The 22,367-nt window shown below is 43.3% G+C and overlaps 1 protein-coding gene across 3 annotated transcripts in view; it reads right to left on the reverse strand.

The window, feature by feature from the left end:
* Nucleotides 1-16,024, reverse strand: part of LOC100556341 (tumor necrosis factor receptor superfamily member 1A) — a 34,265-nt gene extending 18,241 nt beyond the window's left edge. Inside the window, exons 1-2 of one of the 3 annotated variants that reach the window (XM_062971305.1) lie at nucleotides 15,916-16,024; nucleotides 7,726-7,921 (exon numbers count right to left, since the gene is read on the reverse strand). In XM_062971305.1, coding sequence (XP_062827375.1) covers nucleotides 7,726-7,921; nucleotides 15,916-15,975 — 256 coding nt within the window. In that variant the 5' untranslated portion in view covers nucleotides 15,976-16,024. The other 2 variants (XM_062971307.1, XM_062971306.1) reach the window with 2 other exon arrangements.
* Nucleotides 16,025-22,367: the final 6,343 nt, after the last annotated feature.

The raw sequence follows: 22,367 nt of genomic DNA on the forward strand, positions 1-22,367 counted from the left end.
TGCCAAACAGAAAACAGTGCTCAACCTGGGGGAATTTAGAAGATAATGCAGTAGAGAGTAGAGGAAATACAATACAGAATAGGTAAAGAGTCCGTACAGGAATATCTGGCTACTCTCAAGTTTCTACAGTGAATTACATCCGAAGGTATGGCAGAAGTAATTTCAGAACCACTAGCAATCAACTTTGAGAATTCCTATGAGAATTCCTGAAAGTCTCAGCAGACTGGAGTAGACCAAATATTGTCCTCATCTCCTAAAAGGGAAAAAGGGACCCAAACAATTAATGCCCAGACTGGGTCCTTCTACACATGCCTAAAAACCCAGAAGAAACCGGGATAAAAGGGGTGTGTGTGGTTAAATGATGTTTTGGGAAAGTGCATGCAGGGCCAGGCTGTGGGGCAGGCTGGTTAATAGCCAGCTACAATAAATCACTATGACCAAGAGGTCGTGAGTTCAAGGCCCGTGTCACCCAACCATTAAAATAAAAAATAGCCCTGCTTGTTGTTGGCCTAAGCAACCCGAAAGATAAGTTGCATCTATTAAGTAGGAAAGTTTGATACCACTATGTGGGGAGGCTAATTTAATTAATTTACGACACCATAAAAATCGCCCAGCAGCGTTTGGAATATGGAAGTCGGCATCACAGTGGATGATGAAGCAGCTGCTCCCCCTGTGGCCGGAATCGAGCATAACCTCAGGAAGCTGGAAACTGGAAAAGGTTAAATTGCCTCTGTGTCTCTATCTCTATGTTCATATGGCATCGAATGTTTGCCTTGTATGTATACATTGTGATCCGCCCTGAGTCCCCTTTGGGGTGAGAAGGGCGGAATATAAATACTGTAAACACCCGGGGCATGGGGAGACCTAAGTCTTGACAGAAGATGGAGGAGCTGGAGGGATGATGTGGAGGGCCGGGCTGTGGCGCAGCTGGCTAGTAACCAGCTGCTATAAATCACTACTGACCGAGAGGTCATGAGTTCGAAGCCCGGGTCGGGTTAAGCCTCCGACCATTAACAGCCCGGGCCTGCTGTTGACCTATGCAGCCCCGAAAGACAGTTGCATTTGTCAATTAGGGAAATTTAGAGACGCTTTATGCGGGAGGCTAATTTACAACACCATAAAACTGCCAGCAAAACACGAGGAAAGGAATGAGGAAGTACAGCCACTACTGGATGGTGAAGCAACAGCTCCCCCTGTGGCTGGAATCGTGAAGCTGGAAAAATGTTAAAAATGCCTCTGAGTCTGTCTAATGTATGTTGTTTATCTGTTGGCATTGAATGTTTGCCATATATGTGTTCATTGTAATCCGCCCTGAGTCCCCTTTGGGGTGAGAAGGGCGGAATATAAATACTGTTAATAAATAAATAAATGATGTTCACGTGTAACAGGAACAGCTGTGGGGGATGATGATGGGGTGGAGGCCAGCTCATCTTCAGATAATGATGTGTAAGATAAAAGTAGGGTCTAAAATGGGGATCCTTTGCAGAAGGCAAAGTGTCATTTTAATAATAATAATAGTAATAATAATAATAATAATAAACTTTATTTATACCCCGCCACCATCTCCCCAACGGGGACTCGGGGCGGCTTACATGGGGCCATGCCCAAAACAATACAATACAAAACAGCATATAAAAGAACAACACATCACAACACAATAAGCAATACAATAAATAATAATATCCATTACAAAATAAATCAAGGAAACAATGAAAAACAAGGGCGGACCACATGAACATTAAGTTAAAACTCGGGGTGAGAGAGACATAAGAATAAAAAACCACAGCGAACAGGGTCATAAGGAAGTGGGGTAGTCTGGAGGATAGAATCATAGAATCATAGAATAGTAGAGTTGGAAGAGACCACATGGGCCATCTAGTCCAACCCCCTGCTAAGAAGCAGGAAATCGCATTCAAAGCACCCCCGACAGATGGCCATCCAGCCTCTGCTTAAAAGCCTCCAAGGAAGGAGCCTCCACCACGGCCCCGGGGAGAGAGTTCCACTGTCGAACGGCTCTCACAGTGAGGAAGTTCTTCCTGATGTTCAGGTGGAATCTCCTTTCCTGTAGTTTGAAGCCATTGTTCCGTGTCCTAGTCTGCAGGGCAGCAGAAAACAAGCTTGCTCCCTCTTCCCTATGACTTCCCTTCACATATTTGTACATGGCTATCATGTCTCCTCTCAGCCTTCTCTTCTGCAGGCTAAACATGCCCAGCTCTTTAAGCCGCTCCTCATAGGGCTTGTTCTCCAGACCCTTAATCATTTTAGTCGCCCTCCTCTGGACGCTTTCCAGCTTGTCAACATCTCCCTTCAACTGTGGTGCCCAAAATTGGACACAGTATTCCAGGTGTGGTCTGACCAAGGCAGAATAGAGGGGGAGCATAACTTCCCTGGATCTAGACGCTATTCCCCTATTGATGCAGGCCAGAATCCCATTGGCTTTTTTAGCAGCCGCATCACATTGTTGGCTCATGTTTAACTTGTTGTCCACGAGGACTCCAAGGTCTTTTTCACACACACTGCTGTCAAGCCAGGCGTCCCCCATTCTGTATCTTTGATTTCCATTTTTTCTGCCGAAGTGAAGTATCTTGCATTTGTCTCTGCTGAACTTCATTTTCTTAGTTTCGGCCCATCTCTCTAGTCTGTCAAGATCGTTTTGAATTCTGCTCCTGTCTTCTGGAGTGTTAGCTATCCCTCCCAGTTTTGTGTCGTCTGCAAACTTGATGATCGTGCCTTCTAACCCTTCGTCTAAGTCGTTAATAAAGATGTTGAACAGAACCGGGCCCAGGATGGAGCCCTGCGGCACTCCACTTGTCACTTCTTTCCATGATGAAGACGACGCATTGGTGAGCACCCTTTGGGTTCGTTCGCTTAGCCAATTACAGATCCACCTAACCGTAGTTTTGTCTAGCCCACATTTTACTAGTTTGTTTGCCAGAAGGTCGTGGGGGACTTTGTCGAAGGCCTTACTGAAATCCAGGTACGCTACATCCACAGCATTCCCTGTATCGACCCAACTCGTAACTCTAGATATTAGAGGGAGCAACGGAAAAGAAATATAAAATAGTTACTCTCCAAAAGCACAACGGAAGAGCCATGTTTTCAAGTCTTTCTTGAAGGCTGCTAATGTGGGGGCTTGCCTAATTTCAATGGGCAGTGAGTTCCACAATCGGGGGGCCACAGCAGAAAAGGCCCTCTCCCTTGTTCCCACAAGGCGGGTCTGGGATATCGGGAGTGGGGACAGGAGAACTTCCCCTGATGAACGAAGGGATCGGGTAGGCTTATGATAGGAGATACGGTCACGAAGCTAGGTGGGTCCCAAACCGTTTAGGGCTTTATATGTGATGGTATACACCTTGAATTGGGACCGGAAAATAAAAGGCAGCCAGTGGAGCTCCTTGAACAAGGGAGTAGATCTCTTCCTGTAACTCGCCCCCGTTATTAATCTGGCAGCCGAGCGCTGGACCAATTGTAGTTTCTGGGCCATCTTCAAGGGAAGCCCCACGTAGAGCGCATTACAGTAGTCCAGTCTAGAGGTAACTAAGGCATGCACCACCGTGGTCAAGTCAGACTTCACGAGGTATGGTCGCAGTTGGTGCACAAGTTTGAGTTGTGCGAAGGCCCTCCCAACCACCGCCGACACCTGCGCCTCAAGCGTCAATGCTGAATCCAGGAGGACCCCCAAACTGCGGACCTGAGATTTCAGGGGGAGTGCAACCCCATCCAGCACAGGTTGCCACCCAATACACCGATCCGACGAGCGACTGACCAGGAGGGCCTCTGTCTTGTCAGGATTGATCCTCAGCTTATTCCTCCTCATCCAGCCTGCCACAGCGGCCAGGCACTGGTTCAGCATCCGAGGGACTTCCTTGGAATCAGATGGAAACGAGTAGTGGATTTGCGTGTCATCTGCGTAGAGATGGCAACGCCCTCCAAAACTCCGGATGACCTCTCCCAATGGTTTCATGTAGATGTTGAATAGCATGGGGGATAAGATAGACCCTTGCGGGACCCCACAGGTCAATGGCCAAGGGTCCGAGCAAGTATCCCCCAGCTTCACCATCTGGGAGCGGCCCTCCAGGAAGGACCGGAGCCACAGCAAAACCGTGCCATCGAGCCCCATCCTGGAGAGCCTCCCCAGAAGGATACCATGGTCAATGGTATCGAAAGCCGCTGAGATGTCCAAGAGAACCAGCAGGGTCACACTCCCCCTGTCCAGCTCCCTGCGGAGGTCATCCACCAAGGCGACCAAAGCCGTCTCGGTGCTGTACCCAGGCCTGAAGCCAGACTGCGAGCGGTCCAGAAAATCAGTGTCATCGAGGAACTCCTGGAGCTGTGTGGCAACCACCCACTCCAGAACCTTGCCCAAAACTGGGAGGTTGGAAATTGGTCTGTAGTTGTTACATACAGATGGGTCTAAGGAGGTGTAGGTTTGTCCCTGCCTATTTTTCTTGTTGGGCTTTGGGTCCTGGCTCTACAGCTTGGGTTCCTGTGTTTCTTGGATTTGGACTGGACTATTGTGAATGTGCTTTTCTCCCTCCCTGGACCTTTGGACTGGCGACTTCGTCTCCGTTTGATGACCTCTGGTAACGACGCTTGGATTGGCTAATCGCGGTTGCAGCTTTCTCCCTCCCTGGCTTTGGTTTGACTTCACTTCGGCTCAGGTTTCCCTCCTCGGAAAACAACCTTTGGATTGGCTATCATCAGTACGCCTTTCCCCTGCTCCTGGCTTCTGGTTTAACTCGACTACGGCTTGTGTAAAAACCCTGAGGACGTCATTTGTTTCTTCTGTTCTGCTGCTTCTTTGAACACTGACTAGTTTTGCTTACCTTCTGAGAACAGTGCTGCCTTTCAGGAGGTCTGTTTCAGCGCTGTTTGCTGCTAATTCCATTGACAGTTTTTAAATCTGGATTATTCATCCATTTAATCCGGATTATTTTCCGTTCTTCCTTTTGAGCCCAGTTTGGGCTAATATTTTGAGTTTTGGTCAGAGACACTGCAGTTAAGTGTCTCTGAGCCTGTTTTTGAGTTGTAATAAATCTTTTGTTAGAACTGAGTATTGTGTGTGTGGCTCTTTAAGGCGCCTGTGTTCCGACAGTGCATGTGCATGTTTTAAAAGCCCAAAATAGATGATCGGGCTGTCAAAAAGGGAGGCACAGACACACAGATGGATATGTGAAATGGTGGATAAGTGAACCCTACTGAAATGAAGCACTTCTGCTTAAGAATGTATCATGGAGTCAAGATGGAATTCCTAGAAAATGCTCAGAGAGGGCATACTGTATAAATGAAACCACAGTCTCATGAATGCATAGATTGTACTATATTAGCATTAACAGCATAACCTATCTAGGTCCTCTGGCCATCTATATGTTATATCTATGTGCTAGTACACATTGTTTAACTCAACTATGTCACACATATCAAAACTTAACGTTGCAATAGTTACACGGGCCCTACCCCTTGTGACATCACAAGAGCTCATCTCTGGTGTTCAGTTTTTATCTCTCAGGAAATGAAAAACTTCCCGTTTTGCAGCCCTAATATGGACTCACACATCCTGAACAAATATGGTAGCAGTCAGGTGCTTACTTTATTGCCTCTTTATGGCTTTCAGAAAATTTAAGGCAGTGGTTTTCAACCTGTGGGTCCCAAGGTGTTTTGGCCTACAACTCCCAGAAATCCCAGCCAGTTTACCAGCTGTTAGGATTTCTGGGAATTGAAGGCCAAAACAACAGGGGACCACAGGTTGAGAACCACTAAGTTAAGGGTTCTTCAGCAGAACAAAATGTAGGAGACTGCAGCTACTACCCACACACCAAAAATTAAAGGTATATTGTGGCCCTTCAACACTACCCAATATCCCAGGATCTGATTCCAGATTCAAAAAGGTAAAGGTTTCCCCTGATGTTAAGTCCAATCATGTCTGACTCTGGGGGTTGGTGCTCATCTCCATTTCTAAGCCGAAGAGCCGGCGTTGTCCGTAGACACCTCCAAGGTCATGTGGCTGGCATGACTGCATGGAGAGCCATTACCTATCCCGCTATTGATCTACTCACATTGACATGTTTTCAAACTGCTAGGTTGGCAGAAGCTGGAGCTAACAGCGGGCGCTCACTCTGCTCCTGGGATTTGAACCTGCGACCTTTCGGTCTGCAAGTTCAGCAGCTCAGTGCTTTAACACACTTCGCTACCGGGTGATTGTCTGCTTTAAAATTGATTATATGAGTCTCCATTGCCAGATAATCAGATAATCTGGGATCAGATCCTGGGATATAGGGAGAGTGTGAAAGGGGCTGAGTCTGATGACCACTTGAGGTTCTCTAACTAGAAACTTCTTTGAGTAATGCTTTCAAACCACAGCTGATGAGAAAGATGGTATCAATGGTAAAAGCACCAGCTTTTACTCTTACTCCATCTTCAAAAGAAGATGTTAGCATAATTCATCATTTCCCTGTTCATACTTCAGCCAAAGAAGTCCTCCTCCTCATATTGTTCAAAAGAACGCACAAGCCTGAGTCCAGAGCTATGTATGCAATTTTACATTCATTTCTCTTTCTATCTAGATCACGTGTCAAATTCATCTGTCAAGTCCATCTGGCCATGTCATTTTATGCGGCCCTCCAGATGCTTGACTACAACTCTGTATTCTTCATCAGTAGACATCATTACTAGAGCTGGAGTGGGTTAAACCCTTGTGCCAGTAGGACTGCTGACTTGAAGGTTGGGTTGCTGATCTGAAGGTTGCCAGTTAAAATCCAACCCGGGGGGAGCATGGATGAGCTCCCTCCCCAAAGAGCTATGCTCAGTCCCCTCGTTATTGGCTTTTCGCACCCAAGTGAAGACCTTTTTATGGAAGCAGACCTTCCCCAATAACACACAAGACTAGTAACTTTGGTCAGATAAGGCCTCAAGGCTTATATAGCCAGAGTTATGGTGCTCTGAACTGTTGAGCTGTTCAGTTTTAATGTTAGGATAACCTCAGTGGCCGGAGATGTAGAGTTTTTTTTTAATTGACCATGCTATATGTGTTTTTTATGCTTATTTAGTGTGTTTTATTGTTTATATGTTGGTGGTGGGATGAGGGGTTTTGTATTATGGATTATGTATCTGTTGTGGTCTTATGTACGCCACTTTGAGCCCCATTCATGGGAGAAAAGCAGGATAAAAGTAAATAAATAAATAAATAATGATAATAATAATTTCAGAGCCACAAATACTGTTGGGTTGCAATTCCCATCCTTGCCAGCCTACATGGTAGATAATGAAAAGTGATGGGAATTGTCATTCAAAAACATTTGGTGATCCAAACTGAATGAAAATGAAAGGGTACCGACCACTATGTTAAAAATATATATAGTTGGCCCCTCTGTATCCACGGATTCTCTTCCATGGATTCCATGAAGGCAGCCAAAAAGCTGATGTGGCCCTCAATGAAAATGACTTGGACATCCCTGTCTATCTTTCACTGAATTTATGATGAAATGGCATTCTTGCCAACCAATGATCTTTCTTCTTTCTCCTCTAGGCAATTATCAACCATTGCAAGCACTCACACATTAACAGCGAGTCCTAGACTTCCATGTGTTCCTTCTTTAGCAGTGGATAATAGCTTTCTGGTGTCTTGCATTTAGGTGCACAAAATAATTTTAAAAAGTTGCAGTGATATAAGCACATAAAATGTGGCATTGGAATCAAATGGGATTTTTTACACAACAGTAACCATACCTTTGTGGCATTGCATGCAGCAATGGGTTCCAGCTGTGTGATAATAATATCCCCTCTGGCATTTTAGTTCCCTCTCTTCTCTTCCACTGGAGTGGAGGGATTCTCGTTTGTGTGGATCTACCCCATGTTTTGCGTCAGGCATGAGGACTGCTCCTGAGGATTCCCCAATTTTCATCAGAACCAGAACCACTTTAATCTACAAAGAAAACCAGTAAGAAGAAATTACTTTTTATCCAATAGAGTTCTCAGCCGACATTTTTTAAAGGTGAACTTCAACAGCTAGTCTTTCCTGAATGCCTGACATATACAATTTTATGAACTTTTCTTTTAAATGAAATGAAATGGGTTTCTCAAAAACAAGTTCTGCCAGACTAATCGTATTTCTGTTTTCGAGTTACAAACTTGGTAGACGCAAGGGATGCAGTGGATGCATATCCTGATGTCAGGAAGGGCTTTGACAAGGTTCCCCATGACCGTCTTAAAAACAAACTAGTAAAATGTTGTGGTAACAATACTACTGGGCTAGGCAATGCTACTATTAGGTGGATTTGTAATTGGTTAAGTGATCAAACCCAAAGGGTGCTCACCAATGGTTCCTCTTCATCCTGGAAAAAAGTGATTAGTGAAGTGTCATAAAGAAGGTTCTGTCCTAGGCCTAGTGCTGTTCAATGTCTTTATTAATTACTTAGATAGGAGCCCCTGCTCGCGTAGTGGATTAAAGCCTTGTGACTTGAAGGTTGGGTAGCTGACCTGAAGACTGCCAGGTTCGAATCCCACCTGGGGAGAGCGAGGATGAGCTCCCTCTATCAGCTCCAGCTCCATGCGGGGACATGAGAGAAGCCTCCCACAAGGATGGTAAAAACATCAAAACATCCGGCGTCCCCTAGGCAACGTCCTTGTAGACGGCCAATTCTCTCACACCAGAAGCGACTCAGGTTGCTCCTGACATGAAAAAAAAAATGACTTAGATGAAGGTTTAGAGGACGTGGTTCTCAAGTTTGCAGATGACACCAAATTGGGAGGGATAGCTAATACCCCAAAAGACAGGATCAGAATTCAAAACATTATTAACAGATTAGAGAGTTGGGCCAAACTAAAAGTATTAATTTCAACAAGAAGAAATGTAGGATACTTTGGCAGAAAAAGTGAAATGCACATATACAGGATGGATGACACCTTGCTTGAAAACAAGATCTTGGAGTCTTAGTAAACTACAAGTCGAACATGAGCCAACAATGTGATGCAGCAGCTGCATCAAAAAGAAGATAGTGTCTAGATCAAGAGAAGTAATGGTACCCTTCTCTTCTGCTTTGGTCAGACCTCACCTGGAATTACATTTTGTCTCAGAGCCATTATTTGTAGCATACAATCACAGTAATATTGACATTTCCTCCCAATAAGAACTGTTTCATGATACTTTGGGAGTCATTTTGTGATATTTGATATGCTTCCTCAAACTACTAGCAATGTGCCATTAAATATGGTACAGTTAGCCCTTAAAGAAAAAAAGGGGAAAAGCCTATTACATTTTCCAAACTTTAAAATAGTGTTTCCAAGCTCTATTTTAGGCCATTATGAGCAGAGGCTATCAAGCATGCTGCCATATCCTAATTCTACTGAAGGAGGCCATCAGCATTCTTCTTTTGCCTTGAAAATTAACAGAAGCTACAGCATATTCACACACAAAAGTGGTTACATACATTTATTGAATCTAATGGCCAATGCAGAAATCAAATACACTACATATTTGGAATATGAAGATGGAGATACCCCATTCTATTTCCAAAAATAAGACCAGGAGAAGACCATCAACTTCTGCTATATAAAAAACTAGCTGTGCCCAGCCACGTGTTGCTGTGGCAAAGTATGGTGGTATGGGAAATAAAGTATTGAGGAATTGGTGGTAGTTAAGGTAAAGGTTTTCCCCTGACATTAAGTCCAGTCGTGTCTGACTCTGGGGGGTTGGTGCTTATGTCCATTTCTGAGCTGAAGAGCTGGCGTTGTCCGTAGACTCCTCCAAGGTCATGTGGCATGACTGCAAGGAGCGCTGTTACCTTCCCGCCGGAGCAGTACTTATTCATCTACTCTCATTTGCATGTTTTTGAACTTTAGGGTTGGCAGGAGCTGGGGCTCTCTCCGCTCCCCCAATTCAAACCTGCAACCTTTCAGTCCAGAAGTTCAGCAGCTCAGCGCTTTAACACACTGCACCAGCAGGGAATATTATTTCCTAAAGCTTGTGAATATACAATATTTCTGAAGCTTTTTTGTCTGTTGGAGGCAAGTATGAATGCTGCAATTAGGCAAAACGATTAGCATGTAATGTCCTTGCAGTTTTAAAGCCTGGTTGCTTCCTCCCTGAGTGAATTTTTTGTTGGGAGGTGTTAGCTGGCCCTGATTATTACCTGTCTGGAATTCACTTGTTTTTAGAGTGGTGTTCTTCGCGATATTTTATGTGCTTCTACTGTCTGTGGCCCTCAGAAAACAGAGGATTTGTCAGACTTTGGTGATGGGAATACTTTGTTGGGAGGTGTTAGCTGGCCCTGATTGTTTTCTGTATGGAATTCCCCTGTTTTCAGTGTTGTTATTTATTTAGTGTTCTGATTTTAGAGATTGTATTGTTCTGTTTTATTATACCACAGTAATTTTTATACATTCTGATTTTAGTGTTTTTGAATATTTGGAGGCAGATTGTATTCATTTTCACGGTTCATAGCAACAAAATAATAATAATAATAATAGTAATGCTAGTAATAATAATGACTTTGGTAATACACACTGCTTCTCTCCCTTCTCAGCTTCCTTTCTGGAAGAATCCTTTCTTGGGAGGTGTTAGCTGGCCCTGATTGTTTCCTTTGTGGAATTCCTAATTTCCCTGCTTTCAGAGTGTTGCTCTTTATTTACTGTCCTGGTTTTAGAGATTATATTATTCTGTATTATTCTATCACAGTAATTATTTCATATTACAGTAGAATCTCACTTATCCAACATTCGCTTATCCAATGTTCTGGATTATCCATCGGAGTCTGCCTTTTAGTAGTCAATGTTTTTGTAGTCAGTGTTTTAAATTCATTGTGATATTTTGGTGGTAAATTTGTAAATACAGTAATTACTACATAGCATTACTGCACGTGGAACTACTTTTTCTGTCAAATTTGTTGTATAACATGATGTTTTGGTGCTTAATTTGTATAATGATAACCTAATTTGATGTTTAATCGGCTTTTCCTGAATCCCTTCTTATTATCCAACATATTCACTTATCCAATGTTCTGCTGACCTGTTTATGTTGGATAAGTGAGACTGTACTTTATATTTATAATCTGATATTATTTGCTTAGAACTGGATTATATGAGGCCCCTTCTACACAGCTGTATAAAATGCACACTGAAGTGGATTATATGGCAGCGTGGAGTCCAGATAATCCAGTTCAAAGCAGATAATATAAGATTATAAATGGGTTATATGGTTGTGTGGGCCTTGAGTCTACACTGCCACATAATCCAGTTAAAATCAGATAATCTGTATTTTATAGGCAGTGTGGAAGAGGCCTAAGTGAGGCCTAACTCTGCCTGTCCCCTGGGCTGAGTGGGTTGCTAGGAGACCAAGTGGGAAGAGCTTAGTCTTCTAACTGGCGGAGGATCTATGTAAAAGAGATAAAGGGTGACAGAGTCATTCAAAGAAGCAACATCTGAAAATACATCTCCAAATTCATAAAGTGAAGTGGAAGCTGCACTTAGAACATTTGGGAGAAATAAATCACCTGGAACAGATGGTATACCAAACAAGATTTGGTTCTAACCAAAATCTGTCAACAAATATGGAAAACAACTATTGGAAATACTCGATATACATTCCAATCACCAAGAAAGGGTATAGAAGGGATTCCAGAACTCATAGGACTATTTCATTAACTTCCCATGGAAACTGATCCACATAATTATCCAACAAAGATTTGAAGGAAGAAACATATACGAAGTAAGAAATGCCAGATTGCAAACATATGTTGGATAAGGAGCACACCAAAAATTCAAAAGGAAATAGTTCATTTTTTTACATATAACTAGTATATACTGTATACCTGGTGTCGCCTAGGGTTAGGTATTTTGTAATGCTATTTATTAGAAAAAGTCATTGTTTGGTTTTGGATTTTATGAATGGAGCTATTAGAAAATGCATAACCATAAAACAGGATCAGATCTAAAATGGGACCAAATTTAAAATCGTACAGATGATGGGGTGCAGCTCCCATCAGCCCAACATCTGCTCAGGCTGCAACTTTCATCAGGTCTTGATCTGGCCAGCTGTAGCTCCCATTACCCAGATCTGGCAAAGTGGAGTTTCCATCAGTCCCAGATCCGTCTGGTATTTTTTTTTTTCGTGTCAGGAGCAACCGGAGTTGCTTCTGGAGTGAGAGAATTGGACGTTGCCCAGGGGACGCCCGGATGTTTTGATGTTTTATCATCCTTGTGGGAGGCTTCTCTCATGTCCCCGCATGGAGCTGGAGCTGATAGAGGGAGCTCATCCGCACTCTCCCCGGGTGGGATTCGAACCTGGCAGCTTTCAGGTCAGCAACCCAACCTTCAAGTTACGAAGCTTTTATCCCCTTGGCCACCGGGGGCTCCTCGTCTGGTATTGAACTCCCGTTAGTCTGAGATCAAGGTTGGAGGAAGTTGAGGGCCTGCTCCTAACTGGTCAGATGTGTGAGCCTTTTTGTTGGAGTGTAATTCCCATTATCCCTAGGCTGTGTAGTGAAAGAGTGAAGATATTGGGAGATGCAGGTTGGCAAATAGGATAAGCTATCTAATGAGTTAGGTGGAGAGGCACATCTTTGCCATGAGTAACTCACATCATCCTCTATCATGCCCCCATCACCTTGCCATTATTTTAAATTGGATCATGAAGGGTATGTATACCAAGTTGGTCCAGATTCATTTTCAATGGCCATGACAAAGCTCTCCAGGAGTAGGAGGGACTACAACTCCTGTCGACGGATCCCTCCATGTGTCCAGTCTTTTAAGCTGGATCATGAAAAGTACGTATTTCAAGATTTGTCCAGTCATCATGGGTGGAATACACACAGTTCTCTAAATGTGGGTGAATTACAGCTCTCATCATCCTATATGAATCCCACCCAAACCCTGCCAGTATTTTAATTTGTTCTTGATGGACACATGTGCCAAATGTAGTCCAGATCCATCATTGATGGGATTCACATAGCTGTAGGTGACAAGGGGGGAGGCAAAGCTCTTGGGTGAGTACTTTGGTATGCTTTATTTCAATTATTAGTATCCCACCTTTCACATTTGTAAGAGATGCCCCACTGCCAGAAGTTCTATGCTTTGAGTCTTAGACCAGGAGTCTAGGAGCCAAATCTCTGCTCTGCCATGGAAAGCTACTGACTGCCAGGTTCGAATCCAACTCGGGGAGAGTGTGGATGAGCTCCCTCTATCAGCTCCAGCTCCATGGGGGGACATGAGAGAAGCCTCCCACAAGAATGATAAAAACATCAAAACATCCGAGCATCCCCTGGGCAATGTCCTTCCAGACGCCCAATTCTCTCACACCAGAAGCAACTTGCAGTTTCTCAAGTCGCTCCTGACATGAAAAAAAACATAGCTGTTCAGATGTGGGTTGACCACAACTCCCTTAATCCTTTATTAGCCCTCCCCCAACCCCCATTGTTTTTAGTTGAATCATGATGTGTATGTAGAACAAGTTTGATCCAGATCCATCAAACCATGTAGGAGCCTTTGTGGATCAAACGTACACATGAATAATAAAAGGCAGTAGGAAAAGAGGAGACCACATTCCAGATGGATAAACTGGATCCAGAAAGCCATTATCCTATGTTTGCAAGACTTGAGCGGAGCTGTTGAGGATGGGATGATTTGGGGATCTCTCACTCATGGGGTTGCTACAAGTCAGGCAGCCCTACAGCAGTTAATAACAATAACAGTACATCCCACAGCCATTCTACTCCAAGTGGCAGTTCCTCGACTGATGCTAATTCTGTGATGTGTTGGCAGGAAAGAAACAATTATTGACAAGGACACAAATATGATACTGATCCCTGACACATGAGGGGAAAAAATGACTGGACCCACATATCAGCCACTCTGAGAAGAACTAGACAACACAACAGTACCCCCTTAGAAGGCTGAATCTGGTTTTGAGGCCATTAGTGGTTGGTTTGAAGGGACACAAGGGGCCTGATTGAATTTGGTTTAATCTGATTCATAAATAGCAATGGTGTCATGGAACCAAGTCCCAGGGCTGAATTTCCAAGCCCTGGACTTGGAGTCATAACATAAATAACCCTGAAAGCACCTGGCGGGAGAAGATATAATGAGCCTGGGAACTCAGGGTTGAAAGTATAAACAATCATAATTGGTATAGTGTGTGGGAATAGTAGAAATGTGAGACAAAGGGGTGGGGTTTGATGATGATATTTGCGTGTGGTGTTACGTTGCATCAGAGGTGATAAAAATGAGTGTATGTAAACATTAGGTCATTCTCGACTTTTCCAAAGTCATGTATTCTTCAATAAAGATTGGATTTGAGAGCAGCTATCTCTGATCGGCGTTCAGACTGGTCCTTTGAAGTAAGCACGACACAATGGTATTAAGAATAGTTTGATTAAATAGTCTTCTTAAGTGTTAGAAGAGATCAATAGGAAGGATTTGCCACAAATGCCACCAAATAGCAGCAATAACGGCGCTCCATGCAGTCATGCCGGCCACATGAACTTGGAGGTGTCTATGGACAATGCCGGCTCTTCGGCTTAGAAATGGAGATGAGCACCAACACCCAGAGTCGGTCACAACTGGACAAAGGGGAAAACCTTTACCTTTACCTTTTTTAGCAGCAATAAACAAGCCAATTGCCTTCCTTGGGAATGCAAAGGAAATCAATTGACCAGGAACTCACACATATAGACAGGGCAACAAAACTTCAGGAACAGTCTTAGATGTGAGGGTCAGAGATGGTGTTTTGTTTTAGTTTGATTTTTATAGATGGACATTTGTTGTTTGCTGTTTTGATAAATGTCTGACCAAATGGCGCCATGTGTAGGATGAAAAGAAAGAACGGTATGGAACGGAAGAAATTTGAAGGTGTGAAATATCCTTGGAAATCCTATAAAAGTCCAACCAAGCTGTGTCTTGGTGCAGAACTTTTTTATACCACCTGCTGATCTTGTTTTGCAAAATAAAGTCTATTGCATCACTCTCCTTGCCTCAAAATCTATTTTGAACCACATGCTTCTGAGGTTTAATAAAGCCAAGCATCTTCAGGCTCTCGGCCTAGATAGATTTAATTAAACAGTTTCAATAACTAAAACAGACAAATAGATAATTAGCTATTATGCAACTAGTAGAGCAGGGGCAAGAAATTTCTGTCTTTCTAGACATTGTTGGACTACAACTCCCATTATCCCTCTACATGGCAATGCTGGCTGGGTCTGAATGGACTTCTAATCCAATACCTAAAATGGAGACCAGATTGTTAGCAAAAGGGCTGAAGGCAGCTCGCGGAGGAGATCAAAAGAGCCAAAGTTGAAATGGAAAGAGAAATTACAATTTCTTAAGTAATTCACTATGGTGAAAAAACAAACGAGAAATCCACACACAACAGAAAATACACAACAGGTCCACGGACGGACAGAGTTTACAATGCAAAGCACTGCCCTCGACTCCAGAAGGGGATGAGTCAACCAACAGGGAAGACGACCTTGTGCCCTGCCAGGCTGGTTGGGGGAAGGCCTCTCCATAGATGAGCCTTGTACTCCCACCACCACCTACTTTGACCTGTGTCTTCCTTCCTTCCTTCTTCCAGGGAGAGGAGTTGAGTGGGAACCACGGCACCTTGGCCTCCTCCAGCTTCCCAGTCTTCTTGGCCAGGCTAGCTGGAAGGCCCTGGGAGCAGGAGGCCCAAAGGAAAACTGTCTCAAGTTCTGAACGCAACTCAGAAAGACTCACAAGAGATCCAGCTGCCCGCTTCTCCAGGCTTCCCACTTACCAGACTCACCACAACTGGGAACAGCCCCAGGGGGGCCATAGCTTGGCCGGCCGGCCCTCACATCTGCGAGCAGGAGCCCTCCTTGCCTCCTCAGGAAAAGGGAAGGCAGTGAAACTTGCTTGTCTCGCAATCCTTAGAGAACAGGAAGCCAAACTAAAAAAAAAGGGACTTACGGAAAAGGGAGGAGAAGAACTTAATTCCCGCCCAGTGTGCCTCTGCTTTGCCTCTCCCATTTCCACAGAGCTTTGGAAGGATCCCTTCTTGTCACATGAGGCTTAACCCCTTCACACTCTCCCAGGCCAACCCTTTTCAGAATGGCCTGGGAAAAGGCTGCTTGCCTTTCTTTCCTTTGACCTAGGCTTATTCCCTCGGAGAGAGTGGAGTCTCCAACGGCATTCTCTATGGGGGACAACCTAACATTGGCCATCATGTTGGAAAAAGCAACAAAGCATTTAGGACTTACTTACTTAGACGATCCCTCGTAGTTCAAAGATGATGGTCCTCCATTTCTTGGAAGACGCCTGTGCGTGATTTAGGAGCACAGTAAAGAATAAAAAATAACACTGTGTAACACAATTTTTGTTCCTGGGGTATAAATGTCATTTCCTAATTGGTTTCATCACAAAAACATTGAAAAGGTTTATTTAAACTGCAAAAACTTTGTTTTGGCACGACATCCTGCAGCACATTTTGCTATAGTTTTGCAATGACTTTCTCATTGAGTTCTAAGCAATCCAACATAGACCCTTTCCAGGCCCCTTCCACACAGCTGAATAAAATCCCACATTATCTGCGTTGAACTGGAATATACGGCAGTATGTACTCGGGGCCCTTCCACAAAGACATATAACCCAGAATATCAAGGCAGAAAATCCCACAATATCTGCTTTGAACTGAGTCTACACTGCCATATATTTCAGTTCAAAGCAGAAAATGTGGGATTTTCTGCTTTTTATTGTGTCAGAAGCTAATTGAGAACATATTGCAAGTCGATTCTGATGTAAGAGAATTGGCTGTTTTCAAAGATGTTGCCCAGGGGACGCCTGAATGTGTTACCATCCTGTGGATGGCTTCTCTCATGTCCCCACATGGGAAGCTGGGGTGACAGACAGGAGCTCACCCCGTCTCGCATATTTGAACCTCCAACCTTCAGGTCAGCAGTTCAGCTGGTACAAGGATTTAACCCATTGCGCCACTGCGGCTCCCATTTTCTGCCTTGATATTCTGGGTTATATGGCTTTGTGGATGAACCCATCATTTGTGGCAGCCGCAAAAATGAAGATTATGGAAAAGAACAACTACTTTCAAAGTAAGAACAGCACAATTAAACAGGAAATAACACTTTGAAACCAGGAACAGACTTTTTTTTCAAATTTTATTCTAGAATGTAATCAAAATGTGGGAGCAATGTGCCAGTCTGTTGCCCACTTCAGAGCAGCCTTTACTTCTGATGATTTACAGCAGCTTGTAGTCTACAAATGTTCAGACTATGATACTTCTCTTTGTCCTTTGAAATTACACAATTCATAGAATATTAAATAAAACAAGGTAATAGTTGTGTCCTCATTGTGCACTCCTATCTTGCCTTTATGCTGGAGATCAATACCAAACTCAATTGAAAATAATATTTATGGCATTTTCTCGTTGCCCTCCCTCCAATAGATAACTCCATGAATACTCTGTGAAACAAATAGGCACCCGAGCTCTAAGAATTAGATACAATCAAAATTAAATACATTTTAGGCAAAGATTTTAAAAATGAAACACTGACAGGAATGTACACATTGCATTTTCAGAGTTTAAGCAGTGACTGTGCAAAAGCCTAGAATCGGCTGAATGAGGGAACTCAAAGCAGACAAATAATTGGGAAAGAGTTCAGTTTAACACAGCAAGATAAAATAAATCTGGAAATAATAAGAGCTCTTAGCCCAGAAAAAATGTCTGTCTAGTCCAAAATTTCTAATTATGGCTTCCAAAAAAGATCAACAAGAAAGCTATGAAGCAAGTTGTCCTCCTTTAAAATCTACTTCCTTTAAATTAGTATATTGTAATATACTGTCAGTGAAAAATGAGTCTGGTGGCGCCTATGCTAAGGAAATGTAAATAGTAAGTCAAGGTAATTTAGAGTTAGTATCTAGCTGTGAAATGTTTTAATGCAAAGCTATGCTTCTCTTGCCAATTGTGACCAAACTGTGAACACCCTACTAACATCAGAACAGATGACAAAAACCCATCAGGTAAAATCATAGAATTATAGAGTTGGAAGAGACCAGAAGGGCCATCCAATCCAACCACCTTCCATGCAAGAAAAGTACAATCAAATCACTCCCAACAAATAGCCATGCAACCTCCGCTTTGAAATCTTCAGAGGAGGAATAAAATAAAATCTATCTTCCAGAAATTTGAATCAGAGGAAGGCAAAGAGAAGCCTCCTCTGAATCAATTTGTTATCAAACAATGCTACCCCCTAATAAAAAGCCTCTATAGGTAGGGACAGACATGTAATCAGGGGGGAGGGAGGCTTGAGGGACTACAGCCTCCCCGAAATTCTCAGGGTGGTCCGCGAGAAGGCCTTACTGGTACTGTTATGTTTATTCATATCATGATCTGATCACCATGGTCAATATATCCCATATGCATGGGGGTATAGGGATAATGATACAAAAGGTTTGCTTGGGTAGATCCGCTCGCACTCAGACTCAGCCCCCCCCCCCCCCCCGCCCGGCCCCCAAATCAAAATCCTGGCTAAGAGCCTGGCTAGGGTTCTATAGTTTGTCAAGGACATCAGGCTGAAATGATATAAAAAGGAGTTAAGTCTTGGCCACCTTACAACAGGACTAACAGCAACAAGGATCCCCTTCCCATGTTAGATCTGTATACATCTTTTTATTAAGGTTTTATATATATACTAGCTGTGCCCGACCACGCGTTGCTGTGGCGTTGTCTGGTGGTGTTGGTGAGAAATTACTTGGGAGACACTCCTAAAGGCCATCCAGTCCAACCCAAATCTGCCATGCAGGACACAATCCAAGCACTCCCAACAGATGGCCACCCGGCCTCTCAATACTAATACTAATACTAATAACAACATCATCATACAATCCTAAGGTTTGGAGTGACCCCTAAGGATCATCCAGATCAACTTCCTTCTACCATGAAGGTGGACACAATCCAAGCACTTCTGACAGATGGCCATCCAGCCTCTACATAATGATGATGATGATGATGATGATGATGATAATAGAAGCATAGAATCCAAGAGTTTGGAGAGACTCCTAAGGGCCATCCAGCCCAACCCTTTCTACTATGCAGCAGGACACAATCCAAGCATTCACAACACATGGACAATGTATAAATACTATACAATACTACACAGGGACATAGACCCCCTCTACCCTCACCACTTACACAAACAACCAAATGCATACTAAACATAAAGACAACCATACAACAGACATTCAGTACCACCACTACCTCAACAAGTTCTCACCAACACCACCAGACAACGCCACAGCAACGCGTGGCCGGGCACAGCTAGTAATAATAATAATAGTAATAATAATGTCTTTGGTAATACACACTGCTTCTCTCCCTTCTGAGGTTCCTTTCTGAAATAATCCTTTTTGGGAGGTGTTAGCTGGCCCTGATTATTTCCTTTGTGGAATTCCCAATTTCCCTGCTTTCAGAGTGTTGCTCTTTATTTACTGTCCTGGTTTTAGAAATTATATTGTTCTGTATTATTCTACCACAGTAATTATTTCATATTACAGTAGAATCTCACTTATCCAACATTCGCTTATCCAATGTTCTGGATTATCCAACGCAGTCTGCCTTTTAGTAGTCAATGTTTTTGTAGTCAGTATTTTAAATTCATTGTGATATTTTGGTGGTAAATTTCCATTACTGTGCATGGAACTACTTTTTCTGTCAAATTTGTTGTATAACATGATGTTTTGGTGCTTAATTTGTATAATGATTAAATTTGATGTTTAATCGGCTTTTCCTGAATCCCTTCTTATTATCCAACATATTCACTTATCCAACGTTCTGCTGGCCTGTTTATGTTGGATAAGTGAGACTCTATTGTATATTTATAATCTTATGTTATCTGCTTAGAACTGGATTATATGAGGCCCCTTCTACACAGCTGTATAAAATGCACACTGAAGTGAATTATATGACAGTGTGGACTCAAGATAATCCAGTTCAAAGCAGATAATATAAGATTATAAATGGGTTATATAGCTGTGTGGAAGGGCCTTGAGTCTACACTGCCATATCATTCAGTTAAAATCAGATGTATTTTATAGGCAGTGTGGAAGAGGCCTAAGTGAGACCTAACTGTGCCTGTCCCCTGGGCTGAGTGGGTTGCTAGGAGACCAAGTGGGCAGAGCTTAGCCTTCTAACTGGCAGCAATTGGATAAAAACAATTATTCCTCTCCCTCTAATTAGGACTTTATTTTTCTTTTCTTTTTGTTGTATGAACGTAGAGGCATAAATGAGGGGTTGTGCTGCCAAGTTTAGTGTTTCTGGGATGTGTAGTTTTGTTGTTTTGTCCTAGGCCAAAATTTCATTACCTAGATAGATAGATAGATAGATAGATAATGGACGTATAGCCAATATGCTGGAATTCCTGACCTCTGCTAACAGATAAACTGCCCCATGCTGAGAACCAGCCACAGGGAATGACCCAGTGACAAAGGAATTCCAACACCTTTGTTTAGTTATGTTGGAAATTACAACCTTCTTCAAGCCTTCTCTAGTAATCTGTTTATCTATGATCCTATTGCTTATTGTTTCCTGTATGTATGTTCTGGTATGGAGCTTCCTTTACTCTTTGGTTCCTGAGAAGATATAAAAAGGGGCTGCAGTCTACCATCTCTCTCTCTCTCTCATGTTGATAGCTGTTTTGTTATAAGAGAGCTGTCCTGGCCGGATGTTGCAGAGAACCATCCCAAACATATCTGAAATGGGACTAATAAGTTTTGTACCTGTGTAAGCTGAACACATGATGAAGACCACTTGACAGAGGCGTGTCTCTGCCTTGGCCCTCTTCTCAGCCTGGGGATGTGGTGGGCCACTGTGTCCTCATGCCGAAAGGGAGGAGAAGAACCCAAAGGGCTTCGTCTGGTCCTGGTTTGCCCATGTCTGGTCTAGATCTAGGGAAGTCACAGTGCCTCTCTGTTCTAGTTAGATCTCACCTAGAATAATGTGTCCAATTCTGGGCACCATAGTTCAAAAGACATATTGACAAACTGGAAAGTGGCAACTAAAAGAATCAAAGGTCTGGAGACCATGAATCCCTATAAGGAGCGTCTTAAAGAGCTAGATATGTTTAGCCTGCAGAAGAGAAAGCTGAGAGGAGATATGATAGCCATGTTTAAGTATCTAAAAAGATGTCATAAGGAAAGGGGAGCAGGCCTGTTTTCTGCTGTCCTGGAGACTAGGGCCCCTTCCATACAGCTGAATAAAATCCCACATTAGAATCATAGAATCATAGAATCATAGAATCATAAAGTTGGAAGAGACCACATGGGCCATCTAGTCCAACCCCCTGCTAAGAAGCAGGAAATCGCATTCAAAGCACCCCCGACAGATGGCCATCCAGCCTCTGCTTAAAAGCCTCCAAGGAAGGAGCCTCCACCATGGCCCCGGGGAGAGAGTTCCACTGTCGAACAGCTCTCACAGTGAGGAAGTTCTTCCTGATGTTCAGGTGGAATCTCCTTTCCTGTAGTTTGAAGCCATTGTTCCGTGTCCTAGTCTGCAGGGCAGCAGAAAACAAGCTTGCTCCCTCTTCCCTATGATTTCCCTTCACGTATTTGTACATGGCTATCATGTCTCCTCTCAGCCTTCTCTTCTGCAGGCTAAACATGCCCAGCTCTTTAAGCCGCTCCTCATAGGGCTTGTTCTCCTGACCCTTAATCATTTTAGTCACCCTCCTCTGGACGCTTTCCAGCTTGTCAACATCTCCCTTCAACTGTGGTGCCCAAAATTGGACACAGTATTCCAGGTGTGGTCTGACCAAGGCAGAATAGAGGGGGAGCATAACTTCCCTAGATCTAGACGCTATTCCCCTATTGATGCAGGCCAGAATCCCATTGGCTTTTTTAGCAGCCGCATCACATTGTTGGCTCATGTTTAACTTGTTGTCCACGAGGACTCCAAGGTCTTTTTCGCACACACTGCTGTCAAGCCAGGAGTCCCCCATTCTGTATCTTTGATTTCCATTTTTTCTGCCGAAGTGAAGTATCTTGCATTTGTCCCTGTTGAACTTCATTTTGTTAGTTTTGGCCCATCTCTCTAGTCTGTGAAGATCGTTTTGAATTCTGCTCCTGTCTTCTGGAGTGTTAGCTATCCCTCCCAGTTTTGTGTCGTCTGCATTATCTGCTTTGAAATGGAATATATGGCAGTGTGGACTCAAACAACCTAGTTCAAAGTAGATACTGTGGGATTTTCTGCCTTCATATTCTGGGATATATGGCTGTGTGGAAGGGCTCTGGGACTCAATGGAGCAATGGGTTCAAATAACAGGAAACGAGATTTCACCTGAACATTAGGAAGAACTTCCTGAGTGTAAGAGCTGTTCAAGTGTGGAACTCTCTTTTTATATGGGATATAATGAATA

The sequence above is a fragment of the Anolis carolinensis genome, chromosome 2 (assembly GCF_035594765.1).
Source record: "Anolis carolinensis isolate JA03-04 chromosome 2, rAnoCar3.1.pri, whole genome shotgun sequence".
NCBI lineage: Eukaryota > Metazoa > Chordata > Lepidosauria > Squamata > Dactyloidae > Anolis > Anolis carolinensis.